General features: G+C 35.8%; 1 protein-coding gene across 1 annotated transcript in view; it reads left to right on the top strand.

Annotated features, from left to right (window-relative positions):
• Window positions 1–18,440, top strand: part of Src64B (Tyrosine-protein kinase Src64B) — a 71,904-nt gene that overhangs the window by 46,431 nt on the left and 7,033 nt on the right. The window contains exons 2-6 of the mRNA XM_088241329.1: window positions 13,665–13,798; window positions 13,896–14,045; window positions 15,550–15,766; window positions 17,412–17,665; window positions 18,248–18,435. Of these exons, the coding sequence (XP_088097455.1) occupies window positions 13,750–13,798; window positions 13,896–14,045; window positions 15,550–15,766; window positions 17,412–17,665; window positions 18,248–18,435 (858 nt within the window). The 5' untranslated portion in view covers window positions 13,665–13,749. The remainder of the gene's footprint in view (window positions 1–13,664; window positions 13,799–13,895; window positions 14,046–15,549; window positions 15,767–17,411; window positions 17,666–18,247; window positions 18,436–18,440) is intronic.

The raw sequence follows: 18,440 nt of genomic DNA, 5'->3' as shown, positions 1-18,440 counted from the left end.
AAATACTTCAAACAGTGTAAATTATAATATAAAAATAATTTTATATTACATAATGCTACTTCAGGTTTGCCTGCTATACAAGGCACTGGGTTATCGGCGTCCTTGACGTCCGCTGCTAACTTAGTTGGCAGTTCATGTCAGAACTACGAGAAGCGAATCTGACTTGTGAGGATGCACAGAAGCTGGCAGCCGACAGAGATGCCCTTAAGGATCTTTGTGAACATCATATGCTCCAACTGAGGAGCAGACATGAAATGATGACGAGGATTTTAGGTTGGCTAACTATCGGATAATTAGTAAAAAGTTAGTGCAAATATGGTTTTTCTGCTATTTTGATAAAAATCTATTTGATGTTTAAACGTGTATCTTGGAAAGTATTGGTCCGAAGAAAAAAAAAAAGAGTTTTTAATTTACTTTCTCATACTTTTGTATATTTTTTTCTATAAAATCTATAGAAACGTAATTATACGCAAAAAACTTAATGATTTTTTCGAAATCGCAGCATGAGCTGTGGTCTTTCAAGGTCACAAACTTCAAGTTTTACTAAAGGCCCTATGTCCACCATTCCTGTTAAGTTTCAAAACATCAAAAAAGTACATAACGAATGACCTTGAACGTCTCATACTTATAATAAATCTCGATCATCACTCGATGGATCTAAACCTGGTTTTCATTGTCGTGTAACGTGTCCCAAAACAAAGCTACTCGAATTTGTTGTATCTTCGAAAAATAAAAATAGTTTGTCATATTCGTATTTTACCAAATAAAAACGTAAAATATCGTATTTTACCAAAATCTGGTAAAATACCGGGGTAATTTTACCGCCTTCCATCTCTTGTCACAACACACTACCGCATTCCTCCCGTGCGCCTTGAACGTAGACCCCGACTATGCATGTGCACACGTAAATACTCCCACTGCGCTTTGCTCACCAGCACACCGTTAGCAATACCTAATCGTAGCTCGTAGCACACTTCATACAATACATAATAGTTATACCTACACTGGCATTGTGCTCTGTGAAGATTGTCGCAATCTTACTATTTGGTACCTACATAGCCTGTCTCTGGAAACGCGAAGTTTTGTACCGCACTGCTGTTGCTGAGAGACGACACAAACACAACTATGATTGTGCTATAATATATCGCACTCCCAGAAGTACACTGTCGTAAATCTAAATTTGGCTGTTTTGGGTTATGAATCGTAACTCACGAGAACACTCACGTATTTCTACATTTTTTTTAGCGTAAATAAATTGAGTAAAATTTTGAGAACACTGCAGTAATTGTGATACTTCAGTGTTATCAGTCAAATGAGCTGATAATATATGTTTAAAAGTTTGTTTTTACACTAACTGCAAAATGGTCGATTTAGATATACCACAGTGTACTTCTGGGGGTGCGATATATTATTATGCAATTTGTTGAATTTGTCTTCCGCGATATGTGAAATTTGTTTTTTCCGTGAATAAGACGCAGTTATGTGGTGTTCCATAGTCACATAATAATATAAATTCCCCAACCCTTGCAATCAATATTAGTCCATTTAACTATGCCATAATTTGCAAACTATTTTTAAGTACCTACATATATCTGTACCCTAGAGGATAAAACATGGAAGTCTACTTTTTGCAGTTTTATTTATTTATTTTACAGAAACAAACAGTCGACAATGATATAATAACATAAAAAACGGTTTAAGGACAGACCAGCGAAGTTTCTAAATAAAAATCATACATATTCAATTGTGGTACAACGAAAAGGTGTGTTTATGTGTATTTGTATGAGAGTAAGTGTATAAGTGTGTTTGTGTGTATTTGTGTGGGAGTAAGTGTTCAGGTGTGTGTAAGTGTGAGCATCATTAAATAGCAAGTGGGATCGTATCGCAACCTACGCAAATTAAGGGGCGTGTTAAATATATCAATAGATGAAAAAAAAAGCATTTTATTTAGAGCAAGAACTAAAAATATAAAAAAAGCATTATAGTTTTGAAGTCAAAATGCAGAAATTATTGCAATAAGCTATTTTGTACGTGAAATAAAACACGTAAGTCCACTTTCGTCATGAAAATGCTTTTTTAAATTGTAATAAAAATCTCAAGTACATTTTGTTTTAATGAAAAAAAACCTATTTTAATATGTACTAGTATTATCAAAATAATCATTATTTAACGTTAACAGTTCTTTACAGATTAACAAATTACAACAGGGATGGAGAATACCTTAAATAAGGGAATATGGAAGTCTAGGCATTTACAGGGCTTATGACCTGTCATTGGCTGGTTTAAGTGGCCACTTTACACACTGTGTAACATTCACCATTTTGCCTATGTTTGAACATCCAAATTTCTTCAATTCTTCCATTTGTTGGTTTCAATTATCTCATTTGCTTCAAAAGTTATGATGTTTTATAGCCCCGCCACACTATGCTCCTTGCGCTGCTCATGCCCATGCCCCTCGCGCTGCCGCCCTTTCGCCCGATGTTGCCCTCTCCGCCCACACACTGCTCTACTCGCGCAATTAATCGCGACGTTCCGCACTTGTCATTTGTCTTTCTATACAATGGACGATGAAACTGCGACAGCGTGCGCGCTATGCATTTTTAGTACTGCTAATCATATCAATGTATATTAATATGGAATGATGGAATATTTTTATGTTTTTTATATATTTTTTATTAACTTTTTTAATTACTATAAAATAAAAAAGTACCTTATAGTCTTTAACAGAATATTTTCTTTTCTTTCTTATATAACACAAAAATATTATATCTGCCTATTTATTATAGGAGCAAAAATTCATAAACATTTCTTGTATACCCACGAACAGACCATGCCTTTGTAGGATTTTTGTTTGCTATTTTTACAGTTAATATGTATTTCATCAATATGTATTTCACTTATATGGAATTATCCTTTATTTTTTTAAATAGGTACTTTGTTTCACCTCTTCTGTATATTTAAAAAAAAAATACAAAAAATAGTAAAAAAAATGTCATACAAAGAAATATACATCATTTAAAAATTACGTGCACGTCTTGTGTGAGCGCTCGATGCGTACTGCGACCGCGCGATTATGTGGCCCACTCGCGCTCATATTGCCGGCCCTTTGACTCGCGCTCAAAAAACCGACAAAATAGGGAGCGGTGGGCACGACGAGGAGCATGACGAGCGGCATGACGAGTAATGTTGCCACACTACGTCTCTGCCTCCTTTCCCCGCTACTTCCCATGCCACTCGTCGAGTGTGTGGCAGGCCCATTAGATATCGCACAATCACAAAATCTTGTTTCCTAAACATTTCGTTCAATATGACTCCCACGGTTTATCCTTTGTTACATTAGGTACCATCTTTGTATTCGCATATTTATTAAATTCAGTTTTAACTATAAATGAATTTACAAATAAATGACTAATTTTGCTAGTTATTTCACATGTTTTAAAATATGATGTTAAAAATATTTATGTGCGACATCTTACTTAATACAACGGAACAGGCTGTGTTCCTCTTCTCTCGCACTCCCAAAGAATGAGAATTCAACTCATATTCTCAGTAAGACTAGAGCCATCTGACCTCGCGAAGTTTTATTGCCGCACGCCATTTCTCTCACCTTTTACGTGACTTGTGTGAATAACACATTACTTACGCTTTTCTTTAACTCGACTTTTACAAATAAATTATCCTGTCTAAGTCGTCAATTTCCTTTTTGATTCTGGGATTATTTAAATTTCCAAAGGCACTGGTTACATTTAAGATCGGCAAATTCCTTCGATTTCATTAGAAATATCATCATCGTTATTTTAGATAGACTCCTAACGTGTTCGTGCGTAAAAATCTTTAGGGATCAATCGCCGATTAGCGCCGCGCGATTTTCAGAGTTGTAACAAACCGTTAAGTTGTATATCGATGATCCGAAGTTTCACGGAGCGGTTTGATAAATAGGTATTTGAATATAGTTTTTTCCGTCTCGCAGATGCCTATCCGAATACTGTGCGAAAAAGACAACTGCCGTCGTACTGATTATGCTTAACTAAAATCGACAAAATCAATGTCTCGCATTCCCGCTCTCCGCACCCCAAAACTGAAGCGATTTTGATTTTGACGTCCGAAGACGGCAGATAAAACTATATGTTTTTAGAGATTTTTGGACGATCCTAGCTCCTATAAAAGACGATTTATATTTAAAAAAACGTCGTGTAAAAATATCATCACTCTAGTGCTACAATCCAGGGAGAAAATACGAGAATACGTTTGTATGCAGAAAATTCAGACTGCGCTTTCTTTTAATGGTTGATACGAAATAAAGTGTAGATTATTCTTTCTTTTTTTTTTGCACAACAACAGGCCAGGAGGCCCAATTACAGTTGTGAATTACATCACAGAACACCCAGGCTTGAAAAAATCATATTTATTTTTTTGTGTTCTTACCGGGAATCGAACCCGGAACCTTCCGTGTGAGTCAAGCCTCTTGACCACTACACCCCGGAGGCCGCAATGTTACGTTATTATATTTCCCACAGGTAATAGCAGTTTCTTCGGCACGTCCTTGTCATCGTGACACGTGGCAACTGAGGCCCACCGATTACTGATTCGGCAGATGGTGCAGCTGATATTCCCGTGTCCTGTGCACAGATGGTGTCACGGGATTTTCCGGTCTGCCATGCCATGTGTCCTCGAAGGACGGAACTAACATAATATACCACTGGGAATCTAATCTTTTTTAATTGAATGAGGAAAGATAGTACATAACATATAATATATTTATATGTAAATAACATATAATATATATATATATATATATATAACGTATATATATGTACTCTTTATAAAATCACTTTATAACATAATTTCACTATAATATATAAATACAATCAATCGATATGATATGCAATTTATCTTTTCCTCGTGTTTCCACTTCGAATAGTGATCCCGCAATGAAAACATTATACGTTTGATGTAAATAGTTTTATAAAGTCCAGTGGTCATAGTGTAATCAGATAATGACTTTTCTAGTATTGGGATTTTGAGTTCGATTCCAGGTGAGAAAACTTAGGTGTTTTCCGAGCTTTTATTGGGCCGCCTTGCCTGTTGTAGTACTTCGTAGTTAAAATAAATACTAAATACAACAATATTTATGGTTAGCGTAAAAAGTAATAACGATTTTTACGTTTTGTCTAGTTTAATGTCTAGAAACTTGCGAACTGTGTGAATGTGATCCCAAATATTGTTTTCCGTCATTATCGACGAATTTTTTTATGTAATAGAAATGTCATTATTTTAAATTATAAATAACTACCCAATGTAGTAATCAATACAAAATATGTAAACACCGGAATCTCTTTTTACGTGGTTATGAAATAACAAAGTACTAAAATAGGTCAATTTATTATTTTTTTTAATGGACATTCATTTTACAATAAGTCTTGGAAATATAATTATTATACTCTTCGGTTTTGGAATTCCCTATATCGCTCGTTTGATTACTAGGCGCAGAGATGCATGCACAAGGGAAAGGTAATTAATTATGGATAACTTATATAGCGCCATCTTCGTAATAAAATACCTCAAGGGCGCTTTACATGGTGATTCTATTGTTAAGTTAATTTAATTGAAGCTTTTAAATTTGTAATTTAATTAAAATAATTTATTTTGCTGTCACGTGCTACGGATTTATTCAAATGATTTAGAGAACAAGTGGGTTTTAAGTTTTTTCCGAAACATCACTTCACTTTCACAGCCTCGCACCTCTGCTGGGAGAGCATTCCATGCCATAGGGCCTGCGACCGCAAATGCGCGTTCACCAAATTTAGTGCGCTGTTTGCGTAGAGGTATAATAACTTTTCCTCTCGCCGTAGACGTAGCTGATCTAAGCGTGAGACACCTGTCAGCTAGTTCATCTGGAATGCATAGTTCCCTTAGATATTCCGGAGCCGAGTTGTGCACTGACTTATACATAAGCCAACAGAGTTTGTATTCGACCCTCTGTGGAAAACGTAGTACTTATTACTGATAGTCAATAATCTCCTTTACGATTTTTTAAAGTATTTTTGTCATGTTATATTTTAAAATAAAATTAAGGTACGATGATGATAACAATAAATGATTTTTATACAGGTTATGGTTCCTTTTTTCGTATACTTTTTTTTACGCGGTACTGCGTGCAACGTTTCCCCCGTGTAAAGAGAGGTTCTAGTGTATAAATATGTATAATAATTGACACATACATTCTTGTTAGTTACGCGAGATCGTTATTTTATATTATAAGTTGTATTTTAATTGATCTAAATTGACCGACCATAATTGTTTATTGGATTGACAAGTTTGATAGTTCGGTGATGTAATAACGGTGGCAGTAGCAATAATAGTCCGCTTCGCTGGCGCTGAATATTCGGGAGTCCATTTTCCCATGCACGCGTATCGTGGATCGCGGTGATTGTCCCGCGTCAAGTCGAGCGCTCATGCGGCTCCGGCCACGATCCACAATCCACAATCCACAATGCCGATGCCGCGATGGCAGAATAGCCGCTCTCTCCTCAGGAGCTCAATCACAGATGGCTATCGACATGCTAAAAAACGTGCTAAGTATTTGAGCGATCACCACGAACAATCATGAACACGCTGAAGTTAAAGCGGTCGCGTTGCAAAACGCCATAGATAAGTTCCTGTGCGAGATTCAACCAATCCTCTTGAACTGACCGAAGTTGAATTTCGTTTTGCAACGCGACCGCTTTAACTTCAGCGTGTTCATGATTGTTCGTGGTGATCGCTCAAATACTTAGCACGTTTTTTAGCATGTCGATAGCCATCTGTGATTGAGCTCCTGGCTGGACGGTGGAGTTCCCGCGGTCTCCCGTCGACTACCGACTACCGCACTACAAACTACTGCACTACGGTAGGTAGCCCAGCCCGCCTGGAAAATGTTACGTTATTCGATTCTTTCAAGTTTTACAGTTCAAATAGACGAAAGACATTTTTGCTCACAACCAACAATTTCCACCTTCGCCAAGTTTCTAAACGGCCACTTGTGTATCCGACTCTAACGCGCGTCCAGATTCAAGATGAAACCTTTTTATTTGGCTATGGGTTCGTTGGACTTCGCAACAATCGACGTTTGATGCCTTTACCGTAAGCAGGTACTTTTACAGTTAATAGTAAATTTATTAGAATATACCTACACTCGGCTTTTATGGAAATTATTCATATTTTACTATTGTTATAAATAAGTACGTATATTTTAGGTATACCTACATTCAATTAAACAACTCGTGTAGACAGAGCTTAGAAGTATAATATCAATATTTCCTTTACACTTTCTTATTTGTTATCACTTCATTGTTCTTTCTGAAACCTGACGCCGCCGGCGCGGCGAGTGGCTGTTTGCCAAATCGGAGTCGCAAAAACGATGTTTACTAACTATCCATCGAATATAACATTATTGATAATGCAAATAATTTGTTCCAACCTAATCGCAATCACGGGTCATGGCGTCATGGGCCAGTCGCTGTATCATTACACATTACATTACATTAGACCAGTATACAGTGTACGGCGTGTACGACGTGTACGCGAGTACGGCATAGCGTCCCGCCCCTTAACCCTTAGCTGTAATCCGGTACTTGGTATCCGGCCCCAGTCCCCAGTCCCACGCAGGCTGCACCCTGCACCTCTCCTCTCACTGATAGCATCATTACAGCGGACAATGGATAGTATAATATTATGTCAGACATGACATTGCATACCTGCTAATAACTTTTTAATTGCGGATTCCCTACACCCTGTTCTGCTTCATATGTGTGTAGTGTATTCAATGAGAAAGTTAAGTGGTGTTTATATATATATATATATATATACATAATATGTATACATATGTTAATAGACTATTAAACTAAGCCCATTTTTTTATATATCGTATTATCAGAGCTATGATTTTTTTAAGTTTTGTATTTCTGAAATTACTGCGTTAGTGACGTCAGAGGTTCTCTTCCGTTTATTATCTGTTAGTACTGCCGATTGGTCGGTTTACGGTAGGTTAACCGAATATCTTTCACGGCGCTTATCATTCGTTTATCATATGAATTAGTGACGTCGTTCAAAGTTTATTTTCAAGAAACTTTGCATTACAATTTAATGCTCTAATTTTTACCGCGCGCAAGAAATCTTTTTTTGTATCCAATTTCCCATAGGGCTAAAGTTCCTCATTCGTTTCTTGATTCACATCCTGTGAATGTATTTAAAGTTTGTATTAAGAAACTTTTGTATCCATAAAGGTTTAACACTTGTCATTTGTAATTGTAATGAGGAAGTTCGGTGGTTTTTAAATATTTTTTTTATTTTTTCATTTATTATTAAACTAAGCCAAAAATGATTATTTTTATGTATCGTATTATCAGCGCTGTGTTTTTTCCAAGTTTTGTATTTTGAAATTACTCCGCGTATGACGTCTCAGGTTCTCTTCTTATTTTTTTCAGTGAGTTCTGCTGATCGGTCAGTTGGCTTCCCGTGAACCGGAAATCTATCACAATTCTATATCATGATTTGGAAGAACTAGTTACGTCGGTCAAAGTTCGTTTTTATTAAAATCTTATTTATTATTTTTTTCGTACATTTTAAGAAACTTCGCCGTACAATGAGAAAGTTCAGCTCTACGGGAAATTGAATATAAAAACGTTTTCTTACACGCGCTAAAAATTAGAGCATTAAATTGTACGGAAAAGTTTCTTGAAAATGTATGGAATTTAAAAAAATAAATAAAAACGAACTACTTTGAACGACGTCACTAGTTCTTATGAATCAACTAATGATAAGATAATTTTTTTATGAATTTCTGGTTTATGGTAAGTCAATTGACAAATCGGCAAAACTGACCGAGAAGAAGGGGAAGAGAACTTAAGACGTCACACGCGGAGTAAACTAAAAAATGCAAAATTAAAAAAATCATAGCGCTGATAATACGATACGGATTTTTTTTTAAATTTGGCTTAGTTCAATAGCCTATTTACAAATAAAAAAGATGAAAAAAACCACTGAACTTCTTCATTAAACGCTCTAATTTTAACGACGCGTAAGTAAAAAAAATTATATCTAATTTCCCGTAGCACTGAACTTCCTCATTACTTATCCTGTAACTGAGACCTTTAAAGTTTTGATCTCAAATAGTTTTTCAGACAAAATAATTCATTTGATATTCATTTGCTTCAACGAGGAGTATTTAAATCTTATCAGTGAATCTTTCTAAGATAATTATTTCCTTTTAACATAAATAAGTTGATTTTTTAAAATTGGTAATGGGCTCTTACACGGCCATTGACTTTTAAACTTTTGTTCCTATTGTTGCATCTCGCCTTTGACTACTCGTGGACTCGGGCTACATCATACAAATATTTGAAACCGAAGTCCAGAGCTCATGACACGTATTAATATAAAAATATGTTCGTTTAATATCCGTTTTCCCAGATTTCATCTAACGGTATAATAAATCTCGGTTCCGTATTATTTATACCGGGGTATATTTTTGTAGTCGGCACTGTCGGCAGTGGTGCCAGCGTGGCTGGACTACATTTCCCCTCGCGTGGGGAGGGCATCGATTTTCATTTAACGCCCGCCGAAATAAAGGCACCGCGGTCCAGCTTCGCTCGCTCTTCCCTAATTCTCACCGGCACCAGCAGATGGCCGAACACTGGTTGCTACTCTCTACTGGTCGCTGCCTGGGATGGAATTCTGAACGCAAAAGCGCGCGCAGAAAACGCATTTTTACGTACCAAATACACGCTGACAAAGCTATCTCTTCCGTTCAGAATACCAGCCCTGGTGTTCGGGCCTGATAAGATAACACCGTTTGATTTCCTGGCCACCTGCAGATACATTATTTGCTCGGGGATTAGCATAATATTGTTGGGAATAATTTGATTTACCGCAATCCCGATGCGTGGGATCTGATTTGGCTCTGCTGATTATTTACTTTAATTAAGTCTGGAATCGGAGTATTTGCATTATCGACCTGTATTCAGATTAATATTGGGCATTTAGGTGGGTATCTCTCGAAACAATCCACCCCGCTAATGTCCTGTGGGTTCGTTTATAATCTCTTAACTACCCGACAACTCGACTCGAAGATAACTGGTAGTTATAGATTTTTTAAATTATTTATTTGTATTTGTTAATAGACTATCAAACTAAGCCAAATGTTATCGTATAATCATCGCTATGATTTTTTTAAGTTCTGTAATTTTAGTTCATAGGTTTTTATTTTTTTTATTTGTATTTCTTAATAGACTATCAAACTAAGCCAAATGTTATCGTATTATCATCGCTATGAGTTCTGTAATTTTGAAATTTGAACCCGTGACGTCACGAGTTGTCATCGGTGAGTTGTGCTGACATATATAAAAGCAAAGCCCTGTGTCGTCAAAATACACTAACCGTTGAAAAAAATGGCTGGAAATCTGGAAACCGGAAATCTATCACAACACATAACTATGTAATTGATTGGTTGATTCACAAGAACTTGTGACGTATTTCACTTTTATTAAAACCATTTTTATTCATTTTCGAAAAACCTCGCCGTACAATTAAATGTCTTTAATTTTTAGCGCGTGTAATAAATAATTTTTTATATCCAATTTCTAGTAGCACTGAACTTCTCCATTGAACCCTTTTATGGGTTCAAGCTTCGGGCGTACTTTAACAGCCAGAGAATAAATGCATTTCTGTGAACTCATTGTGACTGTGTAGGTGGTTCCGGTTTGCAGTCTGCAGTCTGAGTTTCTACATGTCTACCTGTCTCGTCGGCGATTGGTCGAATAAGTATTTTAATATCTTGCCGAATAATTGTTCACGGTAAACTTTCATATTAAAATACACATCCATTGAAGCCTCATGATTCCGAAATATTTTGATTCTTAAATAGTTAGTGAAGTGCCCTCCAAGAAAGGGTTTATTTCAAGTATAACTATAACTTTCATAGTATAGTCAACCCTCCTATAACGCGGTATTCTTATAACACGGCTCCATATAACGCGAAGCGAAAATTGCGAACAACCCTCGTATTACGCGGTTTCCGTATAACGCGTTTTACGTACAAGACAACATTCCAACAACATATATGAATGATTCTATTGCGTTCATCTGCACGTTCGATTCAGAAGTACAAATATAATTTATGTAGGTACAGGAAATTCACTTTAATATGAGCAGACGATACCGCGCTCTTTTAATTTAGTATAAGATTGTCTTAAAATGTGTTCAGGCCTTAGAGTAATAACCTAATAGATTCGCCCATATGGAGAAAAAACATTCTATGACTATTGACCACGAACTCAGATACAGATTACAGCAATACAACGGCCCGCAGGTACTTTTATATATATATATTCATATTAAAATACATTACATGTATTCCCCATGAGTTACAATTACACATTTTGAGCGCAAACCGAAACCATCCATTACACTTTTTTGTCAAACTAAAAACTAAACCAAACCAACAATTTGGAACGCTTTTATTCTATCAATTTAAGGACTTCTCTAGAGAATTTTTACTCTGAGGTTCAGACGTATGTAAGTAAAGAGAATTTTCGGCCCATTAGAAAAAAAGGGTTAGGCGAATAATACGTGACAGTAATAATAAATGAAAAGCATTTAATATGTAGTCAATGAAGTTTTTTTTTTTAGAATCAACTTTTTTGTTTATAATTTTATTATATGAACTATGTTGTATCATATTAATCAAACCTACACTCAAATATGTAAAATTACAAATATTATTGCCATTTGTATTATGTTTGTGTACAATTTTATTTATTAAACGTACTCTTCAAAACTTGGACTTTTAATTTATTTTTTTTATGTATACGTGTAATGCAAAACTAATCCGTCTGATTTCTGTACAATTTCATTATTTCCGAAATTCACTCGACGTAGTTTCTTTATAACGCGGTACGAATAATCTGATTTGTATTGATTCAGAGTTTCTCATAGCGCGGTTTCCATATAACGCGGTACGATAATCTGATAAGTATTAATTCGGAGTTTCTTATAGCGCGGTTTCCATACAACGCGGCATCAATTAATCGCGTTATAGGAGGGTTGGCTGCCTCAAAGACAAGGCACTGGCCCTACCACAGCACCAGCGCCAGGCCAACGTACTCGTTATGACCGAGAGCGCGTCATTAGGCTTTCATTAGAGATAATCTTCGCGTTTCGAAATCAAATAACCCTATATTATCCCGCCGCACCTCTTTATTCATAAACTTCCGAGATGTACCTGTATGAAAACCGCAAGTTGTTTATTGCTTTGTTCGCGATATTTTTACACACCTTATTTGCTATCTTAGAAATATTGTATATTCTAAATTGTTATTAAAGGGTTATGAATTATTTATTTTGTAAACAATTAATAATCCGCGGAGCATCAATTTTTATAACCCCCAGAGTGATTCAACAATATTTTGAGTTAGTCCAAATTTTTGTAGACAAGGACTGGATTTAACTCCCTGGGGAGCTGTTTATATTAACATATTACAACAGAGATGAAGAACATTTAAGAGAAGGTAATATAGAATCCAGTCCTTGTCTACAAAAATTTGGACAAACTCAAAATACTGTTGATAAAGCCACCTGGTCCATGAAGAAGTATAGAAATTGAAAAAATAACATTTTCAGGCGTTGCCTAGTATGTAGGTGAAATAATTCAATTAAATGAATCTCACCCGCATAAATAAAGGTTTCAGATCTATAACTTCACAAACATCAACAGATGAAAGAATGGAAGGAATACAGATGTTGAAATATGGGCAGAATGATGAATGTTACACAGTGTGTAAAGTGGCCACTTAAACCAGCCATTGACAGGTCGTAAGCCCTGTAGATGCCTAGACTTCTATATTACCTTCTCTTAAATGTTCCCAGAGTGATTTCCTATTTTATGTGTCGTCTTTTCTAGGAATATTTGTATAAAAAATGTTAAATATAGATTATAACTTTTTTTTTTTTGCATACAAAAATGCGACTTGAACAGTCGATTTTAACGAATTTAATGTTCCTATTTTTCACGTCAACTTTTAAAGCTGACATTTATGAAGGTACTTTTTGTACGTTTTTAAAGAAATCTTTATTATTTACATTTTTTTTATATTATAGAAAAATTTTCTATCTTAGAAATATTGCATATCTTCCACACAAATAATCACTTTTATTTTTTAAAGTTTTATCAATTTATTTATTATGTCATTACTTATAATATAACTCAATTTATGTATTTAAAAATATTTATTTATTTACTATCATAAGTTTTGCCATATTACTCTAAAATTGTACAATTCACTGCTTTATTGCAATTAGAACATAAATCATATTGCATTATATTTGAGTACCTATTGCGGAGGTAATTAAGTAAAAATAATGTTTTTAACAATTATTAAAAGTCAAGTATTTATTACTGAGTTAAATGTATAACGGCTTGACAGTATGAGGCACATCCCCAGACCATTAAGTATTTTTTTTAATAAGTACAAAAAGGAAAGATGTCACAAATCACTAAACATTTGACTACGGTTCATCGCAATTTAAGTATTATACAAATGTAATAAAATTAAAAGAAATAGTACTTTCTAGTTTTTTTTATTGTATAATTTAACAAAGATTTTCAGTATTTTTCTTACTTGTTACAGAGTGGAGTCATGTCGAATAATATTAGCAGACGGGCTGTGATGGGTAGACTTCAGTACTAGGCTGGAGTAGCACAACGGCTGCACTATGGGGAACAAGTGCTGCAGCAGGCGGCACGATGCCGACAGACCCCTGGGTGAGTACAACATAGACCATCTACTTTTTTAGCCAGAAAAATAACCAATAAAGTAAATATTGAAATAGACCCTTTTCCTGACTATTTTTGTTTTCAGTGTATCCAGCTTTTAAGAAAAATGAGTCCAATTTCGGGGGAGTTGGGCTGGGAGGAGTGGGAGGCACCCTGGAGACACGCTACACCGGGGAACCTAACAACAGGATAGGCAACCGGAGGGGGGCGGATATTGTACGCACGAGAACACCCTGTGAGTGACTAAATACTTTATATTCTAGTACTAGTACTAGCTTTACTTCAATCATTCTTATCTCATATCGGCTCCCTAGATGAATCATAATTTGCCTCAAGGTTTCTCTTGTCGGCTGCCAACCCCAGTGCGTCCTCCCGAGTTAGTCTTCTAGTTTATACATAAACTGCTGACAAACTGTTGGTCTAGAATTTTATTTTATTTATTTAGAATACAAACAAATGTACAGGTTAAATGTTTATACATAGAGACTATTAAAAAAATATGAAAAAATAGTAAGGCCTGCAATGTATTCAATACTTAGCTAATTGTAATAAAATAAAGCCACAGTTTAAATTATATAAAAAATAAAATGACGAGTATTTGAAGCAATGTTTTTCATATAAATTGAAATAAAAGAAATAGGGACAAAACGAGGAGTTAGTGGTAAGGAAAAATAAGGAAATTGATGAGGAGTGGTGGAGGATGATGAAGGAAAGTAGGAGTGTAAAATTGTATTTGATTTTATGACGAGAAAAAAAGAGCAAAAAACACAAAACGTCTATTCTCTGTTATTCTGAATCAATCTTGTTCGTTCTTTTCCGTACCTGTTATATGAAGAATATTAAAAACCTGGTTTTTTGTAACTTGTAAAGTAGGCAAGCGTGGTTACGATTCAAGAGGAATCGCTTCCACTTAATAAAAAAAAAACTAGAGGTTTGCTAATACTTCAATTTCAGACCCTTAAAATGACTCTTCCATACTTCATATGTGTAGATTGATCAATATTAATAAAGTGTAGATTTGAAACCTGTGAAACAACAAAAAGACCTCGGAATAACAATAACAGATGATTTAAAAAGGGAATGTCACATATTAAACGAAACAGAAAAATCCAATACAATTATCTACTTGATAAAAAAAGTCTTCTCATATATAACACCGAATATGCTACTAAAAATATTCAAAACAGACCTACTCTCGAATACTGGTTTCAGATATGGAATCCCTATTTTGCTAAGGATATAAACTTGTTGGAAAGAGTCCAAAGACGAGCTACAAAGTTGTCGCCGACCCTAAAACGCTTCCATATGTGGAGAGACTGGAAACTCTCGGTCTCACAACGCTGCAGGAACGGCGAGAAAGGGGCGACCTGATAGAGACATACAAGATACTCAACAGTCACTATAGCTGCCCAAATTTAGATCTCATGTTCAAGCTTAAACAAAATGCTCGTCTTCGAGGCCAGTCTCCGGCTGGAGAAAACGAGATTCAATCTAAAACCACGGAAGCATTTCCTGAGCAATAGGGTTGTTGATGGTTGAAATAAGCTGCCACAAGAGCTGTTCTCAATGTGTAGTCTCAATGGGTTCAAAAATGGACTAGATTAGCCTTATATTTCATCATCAAGTCTCCTCTCTTCCACCATCCTTCTAATAATGTTAGTTGCAGTGTTTGGAATTCTATGACTTCATGATTCAAAATGGATTCTTGTGACCAAACAGTTATGTGATTCTAATTCCAGCTCATGCGTCCAAGGGATCTCAGCGGCGTGTGGTGAAGGCACTTTGCGGGTACGCGGCCCGCGCCGACACGGACATCTCCTTCCGTAAGGGAGATCGTATGGAGGTACTTGCTGACACGGAGCCGGACTGGTGGAGAGTACTTCACCTCACCACTAGACAAGAAGGCCTGGTTCCAGTCAATTTTGTAGCAGAGGAAAGCTCGGTTGAGAGTGAAGAGTGAGTGTTTAGCAATACACATAAATTCTTGAATTTAAACAAATATTTTTTGAACCCTTTCAGCCCGGGTATTCATTAAAATATTCACGATGTTTAAGATTTTTTTACTCTCATACCTACCGAAATTCAAAAGCGGTGAGTTTATTTTTAATTACTGAAACCCCTAAGTATGTAACTATTTTTTATATATTGTATATTCTGTAATCTGCATGAAAAGTTTGTTTTTTTTCTGGCTGATTTGTTTGTTATAGAGCGAATTCCTGTCGTCCTCATAAATGATATGTAAGGCAAGTTTTAAACATATTTCAATAAAATAAATTTAATTTGATTGAATAAACACATACAAGATGCAAATAAACACAATTGTAAGTCCTCGTGGTGCGTGTTTGCCTACCATGCAAGAGGTCTCGGGTTCGATTCCCGACATGGTTGATATGAAATATTTATTTGAAAGGGTGTTCTCACTTTAGAATATTTCATAGTCCTTGGACTGGTACCTGAAATGTAATACCGATTATCTTACCTTCATGTAACAAAAATGATCAAGATACGCTGCGATTGGTGTACCAATGCAGTACCCTATGCATCATTAGGTGCGGAAAGGGAATTATGATAATGATGATATTGTAATTGTAACACACCACAAAGTTAATGCTTTAAATATTAATAATAGATAGTAACACATTTTAAATTCATTTTGTCCTTTGATTATCAGTTTGAAACCCATTGATAATAAAAAATAAATGTTAAATAATTTCTTAAGTATAAAAGATTAAAAAAAGAACATTTAAAATACCAATAATTTTCAAATAGTTCCTCTAGTACACACAGAATAAAAAAAATTTTTTACATCCACAGGAATTAGTTCAGATCTGAAAGGATTAATATGAAAGTTGTGACATTTACAGCGTTTTGTCATTCATTGGACCAATTGAGCTATTAATACACACACCCCTACACACATAGAGTATAATATTGAAAAAAGTAGTGACACTAAGCGTACCCACAGTTACGAGTTTATTTATATTATGGGTCAACCAGAGCACTTATGACTGCGGGCCTGCGCCGGCAAGTACAAGGCCACAATCAATGAGGACTTCCACTTATTTAAAAATAAGTATTTAAATAAAATAATATGAAATAATTAAATTATATTAAATACTTACTAATGAAAAGTTACACCATCCTTTTTGAAATATTTATACAAATGGTTTTTACACGCTTTCTTTTCTATTCTGATCCTCAAGCTCACGTTGCACCCAGCTGCCGGTCAAAGAATGACTTAATAAATGTTGGGCATGACCGATTGTTAGGGCATGGGTTATTTGTCATCATTTTTGGAGGCTCAGGAGATGTCCATGTGTAATTAATTGGTCGATAATTGTTCCATAGTTGTCGGGTTTCATCTCAATATGGTAGCACAAACAGTGATTGCTGTATAGTATAAATGCCTGACAAAATTATAATATGCTATAATTACATCCGCTTAGATGGTGGATGCTGCAATGTTGTATGAAACATCATCAAGAAGTGCAAACTACGCATGGTATCACTACCCAGAAGAACACTATTAGTATCTGAAAGACTGAATATCTAAGAAGTTTAATTAAACTGTCGAATCTCATTATCATATTTTGCTTTCTAGTTGGTTCTTCCCTTTGGTGTCCCGTAAAGAGGCCGACAAGCTGCTGCTGGGAGCCGAGAACCCTCGAGGCACTTTCCTGGTTCGGCCGGCGGAGCACAACCCCCACGGTTACAGTCTGTCTGTCAAGGACTGGGAAGATGGCCGGGGATACCATGTCAAGCATTATAAGATCAAGCCTCTGGACAGCGGAGGGTTTTATATCGCCACCAACCAAACCTTCCCTAATCTACCCGCGCTTGTCTTATCCTACACCAGTAAGTTTAAGTATAAGTTTATAATTTCTATTTATTTAGCATTCATGTAACAAATTACACTAGCTGGTTGGCCTCGTGGTGTAGTGGTCAGCGCGTTTGCCTACCATGCAAGAAGTCTCGGGTTCGATTGACGACATGGTTAAAATGAAATATTTATTTAATAGGGTGTTTTTACGCTTGAATATTCCATATTCCCTGGACTGGCTCTTGAAGCCTAAGACTGATCATCTTACCTTCATGTAAGAAAAATGATCAAGATGCGCTGCAATTGGTGTACCACTGCTGTGCCCTGTGCACCATTAGGTGCGAAAAGGGAATGATGAATACAAATTAAGCGTATTATCTTTATCATTTACCTATGTTAATGAAAGATAGATCAGTTTGACACTATAGGTGTTAGTCAATAGACTATGAAGAATTTCAGAAAATAAAACACCTCTTTTTAAATAACTATTCAGTGTCGACCTTGTTTAAAATCAATGCCAGGATTTTATTTGTAATAGCCAAATGCGCTAATTTTCACACCACAGGTTAACAGTAACATTATATTGCATATAGTAAAAGTAAATCATGATTTTTCAGAAAACGCTCTTGGTCTATGCCATGTTTTGGCAAGGCCGTGCCCGAAGCCGGAACCTCAAATGTGGGACCTCGGTCCTGAGCTCAGGGACAAGTGGGAGATCCCACGCAATGAAATCTTGCTTATACGCAAATTGGGTCAGGGAAACTTCGGAGAAGTTTACTATGGAAAATGGAGAAACAATATTGAGGTAAT

This window comes from Micrasema longulum, unplaced genomic scaffold (genome assembly GCF_059751315.1).
Source record: "Micrasema longulum isolate JH-2025_06_02 unplaced genomic scaffold, ASM5975131v1 h1tg002837l, whole genome shotgun sequence".
In the NCBI taxonomy this organism is placed as follows: Eukaryota; Metazoa; Arthropoda; class Insecta; order Trichoptera; family Brachycentridae; genus Micrasema; species Micrasema longulum.
The sequence above is the reverse complement of the archived record's forward strand: the minus strand, read 5'-3'. Positions and strand labels throughout refer to the sequence as shown.